Source organism: Pteronotus mesoamericanus, unplaced genomic scaffold (genome assembly GCF_021234165.1).
Source record: "Pteronotus mesoamericanus isolate MK-2021 breed Mesoamerican mustached bat unplaced genomic scaffold, CSHL_Meso_final contig_65, whole genome shotgun sequence".
In the NCBI taxonomy this organism is placed as follows: domain Eukaryota; kingdom Metazoa; phylum Chordata; class Mammalia; order Chiroptera; family Mormoopidae; genus Pteronotus; species Pteronotus mesoamericanus.
The window spans coordinates 9,836,373-9,849,178 of NW_026555228.1; the positions used below are offsets into that span (position 1 = coordinate 9,836,373).

Consider the following 12,806-nt stretch of genomic DNA (forward strand, 5'->3'; position numbering starts at 1 on the left):
CATGACTAAAAATGTCTACTGGGAAGGAAAGGGATAACTGCAGGTCTATGATTCACTTCTCTACCAGCAATCAATGAGCCAAACTTCCTTTTAAATGTGCTAATATTTACTAGCAGAAAGAGAAGTACAGTCCTTATCTCTAAAATGCTTTTTAGCAAGATACACTTGGTTTATAGAGATATCTTATTGTAAAACCTGGAATTTATGGACTTAGGAGGCATAGTTGACTGGAGAATGGGGGCTCATCATTTAAATTGTGTAATTAATGAGGCATAAAAAGGGAATGTTGCAAAACCAAACGACTCCTTTTGTTTAAACAATGTCTCCGCATTTGTAACTCAGAAGGAAACTTGTCCTTTTATTCTGACTCAATCCACAATGTACCATAATGAGGGAGAAAAAGGTTGTTTTGGAGCTTAATCTGATAAACTTGGACTTCTCCAAGAAAAGATTTTCACCTGTGCCTAGGGATTACCCTGTATCCTTTGAATGATTAATCAAATTTGATATTGGGTAAGATCTATGACTGATATGAGTCTGATTTGACAAAATCTTTTGTCTAACCAAAACTTTGCATGGAAAAATTAGTTTGTACTTCTTGTTGACTCAGAAATATCCCCGTTTTAAGTTCTACCAATTCAATTTGATAAATTTATACTTTGGATAGAATTTGATAATGCAAAGGCTTAATCATGTAACTAAAATAATCTGATACAGGAACATGCATGCATTTATTTGAAACTTTATTATATAAATTTTCATTTCTTTTAAACATTACAAAACCTGTTCTGTGACAGGAATACAAGCAATATTGTTCCAGGATTATTCATGGATACATCTGAAAGAGCTTAGATTACACATTAATAGTATTATTTGAAAATTTCCCAGATTAGACTCTTAAGTAAAACAATTTAAAGTATTCAGTGATATTTAATCCTTTACAAGCATTTCATAATTATGGCAGCAGTGCCAAGCATCTGATGCGATTTAACCATCAATAAAAGGTACAATACATATGAACTGATGATATGGTAGCTTGGGCTTCTGGCATGCCTTACTAGAGAGAAACTAGTATAAAGTAAGATCATATATAATAGTAGAAAAATATTTGTGATTTTTTTCTTTTTTAAAAACTGTTTTTAAGTTGATGCCCACCCCCTTCCCACCCATGGCCAAAAATTCAAAATAATTACATCCCTTAGGTGTATACCGGATACTTTCCCATCTGTAGGGTAAGAGTTAAGATAAACCTAATACATGTACATGATTTTAAGAATTAAAAACTCATCACCCATAATTATTAAGGATGCTAAGAAATGGCAATACCTTGAAGCATTTTGTGATTAAAAAAACAAAGCTTAGATGAAACAATATAGTTAGAGAAACACAAACTCAAACCTTTATCCTTATGCCCTTGCTTTGTATTTAAAAGTTCTACTTTAAATACTTGTTTGAAAAACTCAGTACACAGTTCATTCAGTACTATAGTGATAATAGGAGTAAAGATTTTCACTTCCATTAGATATTGAACTAATCTACTGAGAAGACTATTATAGCAACTTTCTTCTCACATACGTTTACATATATTGTACTCAAATGGTATGTGCTCTAAAGAGGTTTTCTTGAGGTTTGCGCTTCTGAACTTAAGTCTCTAAATTTTCCTTTTCACTAATCTCTATTCAATGTCATATACTTTGCTAGTTGCATTGGGAGAAGTCATGGACATTTCAACAGCTTATCATGCACTTCAAGGTTACATGGAAAAACAATGAGGAAAGTGCCTTAAGAGGTAGGAAGTAGGCTCTTATCCCAACCCTTTGTATGCCCTGTTATGAACAGTTAATAGACTGGAATCAAAGTGGTAAATGTGAGACTAATAGTAATACAAGGCTTAAGAAAATTAAGTCAACTTAGTTACTAGAATTCTTTGAGAACACTCACATTGGAACCAGTTACAAGTCACTCGATCACACAGAATACAGCAGTGTCAAAAATACATAAAGCACACTGTAGATACAAATTCTTCTTGGCCATCCATACTTAGGTATTATCGTTCTGCAGATTCTTCGCTAGAAAAAGTGGTTAAGCATGGCTCTTCAGAATACCACAGTCCCAAGAAAGCGAATTTCATTCCTTCATTAATTGGCCCCCACCAATGGTCACTTGGGGAGACCAGCAAAATGTAAGCAATCTGGAGGTGAAAAGAGGACTATTTTCATTTATTGAAATAAAAATACTGAGTTAAGTCAACCTCTCTGTGAATTAAATAAAGCTCAAAATATACATCCAGTTTGTTAGTCACATGGAGTTGGACCTTTCGGAGGGACAAAACTCTAAGACTAGATTGGAACCTCCTGGTTTAAGCACCAAGGGTCAGCCATGAAACCCATGTTAGATAGAGCAGACCTTTTCTGACCTTTCACATTCCTGAGATATCTGTCCAATGTCTTCATAAATCTCAAATGCCTGATACCATCAGAAGAGAGAATTTTCTCTATAAAATATAGTAAAGGAAACTGAAAAATTTTAGGACATTTATAAAGGCCAGGGAAGCAGGGAATATCAAAGCCATGTTGAGATGTATATTGCTGGCTTCCACGGTGATTAAGCATATCTGTATCAAGGCCCCCAACTCTTGCATGTTTTTCTGCTTTCATCCCAGGCTGGACCTACCCCAGCCCCTTTCCTAACCAAACTATTCTGCCTACTTGTGAAGCCTTTGCACCCCTCTTCCCCTTCAAGTCTTTCCTGGGCCAAGAGTGCAGGGCACAGCTAACAGGCCAACCCCACCCCCATGATGTCCCCTGGCCCCAACAGTAACCGCTTTTTAAAAATACATGGGAAACATTTGACCCAAACCCGTTCTTTGCAGCCCACCACATGTGAAATGTGGAATTTCTGCCACACACACACCACATCCTGTCCAGACACTCACTAAGTGACTTTTCCCACCTGTCAGCTTCACGGCATCTCATTCTGCCTTGTCAAAATTATTACATTTTCTGGACTTTTGGGGTTGCTTGTGAATAAAAGAATCCATTATTAAATCTGTTAAAGAAAAGGGTCTATTGTACTTTGAAAGAAGGCATCTCTACAAATTAGGAGTGGAAGTAATTTATATAAAAAATTAAAAGGACAAAAAACTTACCTTAGTTTAACCATCATCACTTGTAAGGGAAGATACAAAACACATGGTAGTATAACCTGTATATTCCAGTATGCCCACTGCAATGCTAAATGCAATTTATCATTTTGGATATTATTTTGGATTATAAGCTAAGAGGAGGTTTGTGAATGAGGCCTAGTAGTTCAGTTCCTTTTCACACTGGAATTATCTTTAACCCTGAACTAAAACCTCCTGGGAGAAGCCCTGGTAACCAGCAACACTAACTGGGGAAGGGCCTCACTACCACAACTTTAGAGGCTTGGAAGAATTGGACTTGAATTAAGGAAAGGTTAGCCCAGCACTAGCGCTTCATTTAGAACACACTGTTGGCCAAATTTGTCTGCTCTAAGTCAAAGGCAATAGAACACCAGACCCACAGATAAGATAAATTGTGCTCATGAACTGCTTTTTAGGCAGAAAGCTTTCAATTTTATAAACATATAACTTGCTTTTCTCCAATAAAACTGGCAGTTGGACTAGGCAAAGAAAGCAGTATCTTTGAAAGCAATAAACTTGGCATTCATATACCAGTAGAGGAGTGCCACAAGAAATATGTAATTTTTAAACAACTCAGCTCCTGGTTGGGTGATAATCTGAAGGGAAGGCAGCATGGTGCTATGGGGAAAAAAAACTGAATGGAAAGTTAAGGATTCTAGTCTTTGCTTTGAGTCACAGGTTCTTCACATGTAGTATGAGAAAGTTGGGCTAGATTACATGAGGATTTAAACATTTACTTCTGGTTCTAAAAAAACTATGACAGAAAATATACCTAAGCAATTATGAAATAGCATCAGTGTCAAAAATCTGAAACTATATGCCCAGAGTTACATTAACGTTTTAAAAGTGACAAGAATTTGGGATGACCATGGTTTAAAACACTGAATAATAGAAAGAGAGGGAGGGGAAGCTTTCTTTCCAGGTAATGGAAAGTATGCATATACATATTTTAAAAACTTTCTCCATCTGCATCTTCTAAAATCCCTCCTCCTACACATTTTTTAAAGATAAACTTACATTTGATTTCTATGCAATAATCATTTTGTCACTTGGGCAAAAGGAATGTTATAGATTTTCCCTTTCTCTTTAATTGCATAGAGAAGAAATTAAGGAATAACAAGTGGCTTACAGGACAGATAAACCACACTTTCTTGGCTTTGTACTTTCAGGGGAAAGATTTAAAGCTTCTGGAAGGAAACCTTTTTCTGATGTAAATGGCTTAGTACGTGACGAAGGAATATCTGTTTGGGCACATTCTTGATGAGGTAAGTTAAATCTTTTTTTCCTTGCTTAACTGTTTTTCACATTACATATTGATGTATGCTAGGTAACTTGGTAAAGATACAGGTCATAATATGGGTACAGAAATTCCTTTAATCAAATAAAATTATGGAAACTACCACATTAGATGTATATAATGAATACTGTAATCTAGGCAGATTCAGTGACCATCATGAAAACGGATCATATCTGAAGTTAAAGGAAGTATTACATGGCTATAAATCATCAGGAGGATTCAGAAAACACTCAATGCTAGACATTCACTTAACCTGTCTTAGCTATGATTTTAGGTTAGCACAGAGACTGATCAAGAATGCTTTATTCCCTAGAATAAGAAAGTTTTAATCCAATTTTATATAGTGGCCTGTGGCTTTTATTACATTCAAATTAGTGTTTAATTTAGAGCATTGTAATGGGAAAAAACTCATTATGGTTTACCATTTTTCAAGAAAAGCATACTTTTCTCCCAGGTATACTAGAACAGGTATCCTGTTATTCAGATGCTAAATTCTGTAATTTGATCTATTTAAACATGAGATACACAATGGGACTTAAATGACCTGTTGCCACATTTTCCTTTGCCAATCTCTTCACCATGACTCTCAATAGGCCGCATATTGGCAGTATTCCAAATTATATGCCAATACTAAATATGGACACTATTGAAGATCAGAAGTGCAAGAACTACTTCCTTAATTAAAGAGAAAAGAACCCTAAAGAGTTGTGAAGTGTACGGACTAACTTCATAGTATACTCTTGATGTCATGCCACAGACATAACTTCCCTACTGTAACAGCTCTCTAGGATAGTCTCACAGAGCACCTGACTTTAAGTAACAAACAAATGAACAAACCAGTGAAACAGACACAGGGAAAGATATGTACATTTTGGAAGCATTACATTCAACAGCTGTTCCACAATCTGGCCATTTTTAGGGCTGTCCAACAATACTGTTAATACAGGTGAACTATTTAACCAGATTTAATAGTCAACTGATTAATAATAATAGAATCCAAGTTAAACAAGGCATGTATACATTAAAGAAAGCAGTACAGAAATGTACTGTATATGAACTGTTTACAAAAACATACAAAATGTTGGATGGCACAAGGGATACAGTGCTAATATAAACGTATTGTTTAAGCTAAGTGCTTAACATAAACTGTCCATCCCTATAACTAACAAAGAATATTTAAGGAACATGAAATATTTCCTATAAAAATAATGCTATATGGTGTAAAGTACTTTATTCAGTGTATTTTTAGGTGGTATTCATATGTTCATTATTCTTCTTATTGTTTCAGTGAATATATCTTCGTCACGTTTCCATCATCATCACATCCGAAGCTCCAGGAAAATCTAACTTGCTAACAATCATGTAAAGCGAGAAGAGACGAAAGCGGGAGCAGCAGCAGGAGCAGCAGCATTATGGGTACCAGCTGGGACAGTGTGTGCTTGCAGGTGTCTTTCAGATATGTGCTACCTGTCGCCACCACTTGTGCTATCAGCTTACACCATGGTACCAAATTCTGTATCTCACTGAGGTCACTTCACAGGGCTGTGGAGGTGATTTTTTTAATACCTCTCCGCTGAGCAAGAGTAGAGCGGCCTACTGGTTCCAAAACTGGGGACTGATTACGGTTTAAAGCAGAGTATGTAGCTGCCATGGCACCCTGAAAACAGGAAAGAAAGGTCAAAACAAAAATGACATACACAGAACATGAAATGGACATTTTTTCCCCCCAGATAATTTCATCAATAGCAACTGTATGTAGATACTATGAGGCTCATAATAAAAATAACCACATTGGCCAAAAACTCTGATTTAACTGAAATTGAAGAGGCCAATGTGGGATGTTGAGTGCCAGATGAGAGAGGATAGAGATGGGCTCATAACAAGCAGTCCTCACTTTCCTCAGGACTATTCAACTTTTTTTCCTTTTGCCATCTTTTAATCTGAGAGGCAGCAAAGCATGCTCTTTCGGAATCTGTAGTTTGCTTTGGCTTGTGCATGAGAAAGGCAAGTATAGAGAAAATAGGAAATCCTTGGTTGCTGGTGTGACTCAGTGGATTAAGTGCCGGCCTGTGAACCAAAAGGTTGCTGGTTCATTCCCAGTCAGGGCACGTGCCTGGGCTGCTGGCCAGGACCCAGTTGGGGACATACAAGAGGCAACCGATCGATAGATCTCTTGTACATCAATGTTTCCCTCCCTCTCTACCTCCCTTTCTCTAAAAATGAATAAAATCTTTTAAAAAACTTGCAAAATATATTTAAAAAAGAAAATAGGAAATCCATAAGCTTGTGGATAAATTCAGAAATTTAGAAGTCATTCTTAAACTAGATTTATTACAATACTTCGGCATGGCTTGACTCCCCACCCCCTCACCCCCTTAAAGCACCCACTGTAAGAGAATCCCACAGGAGAACTGAATGCAGGCTGAAGGAAAGTGAAAGGGAAAGGTGCTTGTGGACATGTGGAAAACAGGGCCTGAATGGGACCGTTCACCTTGACCAGATGTGGTGCATCCTGCCTGTTCAGTTGGTATTGCGGCAGTTGGTCCCAGTGGACTATCCATGGGTGTCTGAGCACAAGGGCAGCAGTCAGTCTCTGATGAGGGTCCACGTGAAGCATCTTTGACACCAGGTCCTATAATGGGAAGAGTAATAATAAAACAAACTGAAACCTTTTTGTTTAATTTTTTTTGTATCACTAGATACTGTTGAGCATTTTTCCTTACTCTGACACTATTTTTCCCTGGTAATAGGTAGACCTTTAGGCTCAAAGCAGTTTGGTCAACATAACAATTTGTTTTTTTTTAAAGGCAAAAACCAAGTCTCTCTTCCCTGAGTAACAATAATTTTGGTGCATTACAAAGGGTGAATTACCATATTTTATGTATCTTATTTTTTTCTTGGCTCTTTCTTTCCCTTAGATATTCTAAGGTTTCCACATTTCTGTAGGATTATTTCTAAGTAATTTTTAGTCACTTAAGACTTTTTTGTGCTTCTAATAATACCCAGAAGCAGAACTGTCAAATTATAGGAATTTAATTGGAGAGCTCTAAATGCCCCTCCCAAGATTACAGAATTATGTTTTTTTCCTACTTCAAAAGCAACTCATGGGTATTATAGAAAAATCAGAAATACAGAGAAGCAAAAGAATGTAAAGAACACCCAGAATCTTACTCTTGCAGAGACAAATGCTTTCTATCTATCCAAAGGCTTTGCTTTGCTATGCAGGAAACATAGATCCATACAATTGCAATATGGTAGTTTTATACTCTCCAAAATAACACAATTGTGATTTATAAAAGCCATGTACCATCTGTTTCATTTTCATTCAAAACAGATCTATTGAGTATCCATTAAAGGCCAGGCATCCTGCTAGGCATTGGGTAATTAACAGTGAACAAGGTAGAAAGGAACTGTGACCTCAGGAAGCTTTCAACCCAGAGAGGGAATTAATTACAAAGCAAATAGTAAGTTCTTTCGTGGGATGAATAAATGCGAGGTGCAGCTGGAGGAACACAGAGGTATGACCTGAACAGGGTACGGTGGCTTTGAAGTGGCTCCTTCAGAGAAGTGTGAGACCTGAACGATAAGCAGGAGCTGAATTACAGAAGGAAGGGAGAAACAGAGCATTTCAAGGAGATAGAGCAAAGTATATCTGAGGTAAAGTCCTCAGGTGGGAGAGAACATGTCACATTAAGGAACTGAAAGAAATGCAATACAGCTACAGCATATCTCGTGAAGAACATGGCAGCAGACAGTGACAGAGGTAAGAAGGGACCAGACCATGAAAGGCCCTAATAAGCCATATTAGCAAATTTAGATGTTTTCTGGAGGCAATGAATCATTTAAAGCAAGGAAGTGATGTGGTCAGTCTTGTATTTTAGAGAGATTACACTCCCTAGGTGTGGAGGAAAATGGATTGGAGGGGGCAAGCCTGGAGACTCCAATTTGAGACTGGCGAGAGACAACAGCTCGGGGGGTGGGTATAAATGATGGAGAAATATGGATGGAATTGAGATACTTAAAAGAAAGAACTGACAGAATCTGGTGGTTGATTGGACATTGGGAATTGGGGAGATGTTACTGCAAGTACTCCTCTGCTATTAGTATTTATAGTTTCTTACTTTCAGTTATCATTAACAGCTAAGAGCAGGAATAACTGAACAGAATTAGAAATAAAAAGCAAAGCAATTAGGGACCTCCTCCTCCAAATTCTGAATGTGGGCAAATGTTCTTTAAATGAAGAAAGGTTGCAAAACTGCCCTGAGACACGATGCAACTCTATTATAATTTTAATCAGATCTCTGTGTTAACCAGTGCACCTTGGCCAAGTCACTTAGAATCACTTCTCCAACTGCTACCCTTCAATGGCTACTCCTCCTAAGCTTTCTCTTTAAGTGGTGGTGCTCCCTGAATTCCTTCCTTGGCTCTCTTATCGCTCTGCTCAGATAAGCTCATTCTTACTCATGGCTTTAGCTACTATGGATAATGACAAGTTCTAATTTCAGTGTCTACCGCAGACTTCTCTGCTAAGATCTACATCCATACAGCCAGTTGCTTAGTGGACATCCATCTCTTAATTATACATCATGGAAGCTTTTCAAATTTATAATGTCCCAATCTGCAATCATCACTCTTATCAAAACTATTTCTTTTGTATTTCACATCCTGGCGAAGGACACTACCACCCACTCATTTGCCTGAGGTGGAAATGTGGACTACATGCTTGATGCCAGCTTCTCCTTTGCTTCTTATGTCCAATAAACCAGAGTCTATTCTGCCTCCTAAATTTGTCTTTCATTTGGCTCAAATCCCAATGTCACAACTGTTCTGGTTTAGATACTCATCATTCATGACCCAAAATACTGCAAAACCTTATGTGTGATGTCCCTAACATTGGGTCAGTGAGACTGAATGAAATAATGCAGGTAAAAGTGTCAGCACAGTGCTTGGCACGTAAGGGCTCAAAATGGTAGCTATGGTCCTATTCTTGTCAAAGCCACATATGGTTCATATGCTTGATGACATTCACATGTGCAACTTGCTCTTGAGAGGACATGCCAGACCGACACTCCTCTCTCCCAATTTTGTGGGTATTCACTATATCATGCTTGTAACTACGAATTTTAACTGGAAAAATTAGCAAAAATTATTAGTAATAATGAGGCCATTTATAAGATAGTTTGTGAAATGGATGCAATTTGTTGTGCTCTAGCTGTATCTACTCCTCACTAGTGTTTTTCTTTCACTAAAAAAAGCATACTGGAATGCAAGTGAATGAGAACCAAATTATAGAAATTAGCCTCTCTATAGAAATAGAGAGATAGCCTTGACTTGCTTTAACTTGTTAAAAAAGCAGGCAATGGCTAAACTCTGATACTTTACTTGGTAACATTACTTGACATGCCCTACAACCAATCATGACAAAATTTGTGGCAAACTCCAGGGGTACAAATAACTGCTCCACAGAGTGAACTTCAAAAAGGAAAATATGATCACTATAATGCTTAATATTTTTCAATAGTTCCCCAATACCTAGAGTGAATACCAAATCCCGAGTATGACCCAGAAAGCCTTTCATAATCTGGGTTCATCAGCTCCCCTATTAAACTGTACCCTGTACTAGTCATATCAAACTACTCGTAGCCTCGTAGCTCCCTGGAGACGTTCTGCCTTTCCTGTGCCATTATGGCCACACATGTGCTAATCCCTCAGCATAGGATGGATGATAGCCTTCTGTTCTCCAAAGCTACCTGGAAAATCCCTTCAATGCTTCTGGAAAACTTTCCTTGAAATCTTTCTGACCGAGCTTCATCTGTGAACTCCTTAAGCACAGAAAACGTGCCACCATAACAACATATGTGACACTAGTTGGCCTTTTCCCAACTAGCCCATGAGCTCCCTGAGATCAGGAATTCTGAGTCTTATCTTTTATCTCTGGAGCCTTCACTTATGAAGCACATTGTAGGTGCTCAATACATGAATTAAAAAGGAAACAAGTACCTAAGAAAATGAATTATCTGGTTTCATAAATTTTATTAAAAAAAGGAAAGGCTAACATTTCATTTTAAATGCAGTTATAAAACCAAACATTATCTACACAGACATTAAACTGATTAGCTGAGGCCAAAAGTATCTACATAAATTTTGCCATACCCTATTTACTTATGCAATCACAGCAACTCAAGTTTCTACCTCTAAGAAAAATCAGCAAGCACTTTTACCAGTATGTATCTTCTTCGATTCCTCTATGTTTTTCTTAAATTGAAGTGGAAAAAAGAATTTTTTAAAAGGATTTTATATATTTATTTTTTAGAGAGAGGGGAAGGGAGGGAGAAAGAGAAGAAGAGAAACATCAATGTGTGGCTGCCTCTCGTGTGCTGCCCTTCCCACCCCCTGCAACTGGAAACCTGGCCTACAACCCAGTCATGTGCCCTGACTAGGAATCAAACTGGCAACCCTCTGTTTTGCAGGTAGGCACTCAATCCACTGAGCCACACCAGCCAGGGCAAAAAAAAAAAGAAGGAAAGAAAAAAAAAGAATTTTCAATGAATAGAGTAAAACTAGAGTCAAGGTAGAAAACAAGTCAGTGCTATTCAGAGGATATCAGATCTTCCAGTGAGAAAGGCTTTTTAAATGGATTTCAGGCTGGCACTAAAACTATACTACTGTTTATTATGAAGTGCCCACAGGTACCTGGGGTGTTAACTATGGGCAATTTCACACTAAAATTCTGGGCTATGGTTTCCTTCTGTGAAATGGGGATACCAGACCTATTTTACAGGGTTGTTAAGAGGATTAAATGGATAATTTAGGTGAAGTGCAGCAGGAAGCACAGAGTAGACACACATATCATGAAGACTACCACCATTATTTATCATGTTCTTCATGATAAATATCACATTATCTACACATCTAGAGGATGTATACATCTAAAGGATGTATAGGTAATAAAGCCAAACCAATGCCTCTGGGAAATAAAATAACTGGTCTATTTTTGAGTTCATATTATTTGGTAACATCATTTCAAAATACTACTTTATGAACAAGTTTCTAGTTGATATTATTTATTCTCACCAAGGATTATGAAAAATTACCTTAGCTGTATCTGAAACAGAATTCCAATAACCACCACTGAGTGAGAATTTTCCACTGCCGATGCGTGCCAATATTTCCTCTGGTGTATCATCAGGGCCATTTGCAAATGGAGTGTAACTAATTTATAGGAAAATTAAAATGTCAATGGATAAAAAATTCTTTGTTGGTTGGTAATCTTTCTATTTATTTGCAGTGTCTAAAAGTACTCTGAGTGATTCAATTAATATAATACTTTATTTAAAGTGAAAACTGTCCACAACATGAAGCTTCATAAAGCATCAGGTCAAGGTATGTTGTGAAATATTAATTAGACTGTACAAAAATATGAATACTTTAAGATATGAAACATTATATTTAAAATAGTGCATGTTTATGACAAAACGAGTGAAAAAATGTACAGAAAAATCAACTTAAGACTTTGAGACATTAATAAGTAGTACGTTATAGAAAATTAGTAATGATATAGCTATAAATGTGGTATATATATGCATACACATGATGTATTATTGAAAAATGAGAAACATGAAAAGATATTACAACAAAGATTAAAAATACACCTAGATAATATAAACAAAATGTTGAAGAATAAGTGCTTACAACATATAGTATACACTTACCCAGTAAGCATTGTATAGAGGAGGACACCAAGGCTCCATATATCACAAGCAGCATCATAACCTTGTCGTTTCAAAACCTAGAAAAAGTAAAAATTAATATTAACACACCACTGTTTATCATATAGATTTACATAGGTTGTGGGAATGGCATTATATCTCCTAAATGTAAGAAAACACTCAACAGAAGATGATTAACAAACAAAACAATATATTGGAAAAAATACAATAAAAAATATATTAATCCCATTCTAGAACCTCCTGCTAACGATTCATTCATATATTCATATATATGTATATATATATAAAAATTTAAATTTTAGTACTTGAACGAACATTTATTGAATGCTGCCTTGGCACATAAAGGACTATAAAATAAATTGAAGGTTTCTTATTTATTGATAAATGAATGTGTATTTTGTGTGGGGCTACAGAAATGGTTACATAAAATGGTATTTTTAAGAATGCATATAATGGTACAAATAATATAGTGTAAAAAATTTAATAAACACCAGCTATAATCAAGCATGAACTGTGAGAAATACAAAACAACTCTGGTTTCCTTAAGAAAATCAGAATCTGGTAGGGGAAATATATATATATACAGGGTAGGAGCAAAATTAGGTTTACAGTTGTT

At 36.6% G+C, this 12,806-nt stretch overlaps 1 protein-coding gene across 4 annotated transcripts in view; it reads right to left on the reverse strand.

Annotated features, from left to right (window-relative positions):
- Window positions 1-758: 758 nt before the first annotated feature.
- RPS6KA3 (ribosomal protein S6 kinase A3) overlaps window positions 759-12,806 on the reverse strand; it is a 110,251-nt gene continuing 98,203 nt past the window's right edge. For all 4 annotated transcript variants that reach the window (XM_054581131.1, XM_054581132.1, XM_054581129.1 and 1 more), the window contains 4 exons: window positions 12,173-12,249; window positions 11,555-11,672; window positions 6,952-7,092; window positions 759-6,117 (listed from right to left, as the gene is read on the reverse strand). In XM_054581131.1, coding sequence (XP_054437106.1) covers window positions 5,995-6,117; window positions 6,952-7,092; window positions 11,555-11,672; window positions 12,173-12,249 — 459 coding nt within the window. In that variant the 3' untranslated portion in view covers window positions 759-5,994. The remainder of the gene's footprint in view (window positions 6,118-6,951; window positions 7,093-11,554; window positions 11,673-12,172; window positions 12,250-12,806) is intronic.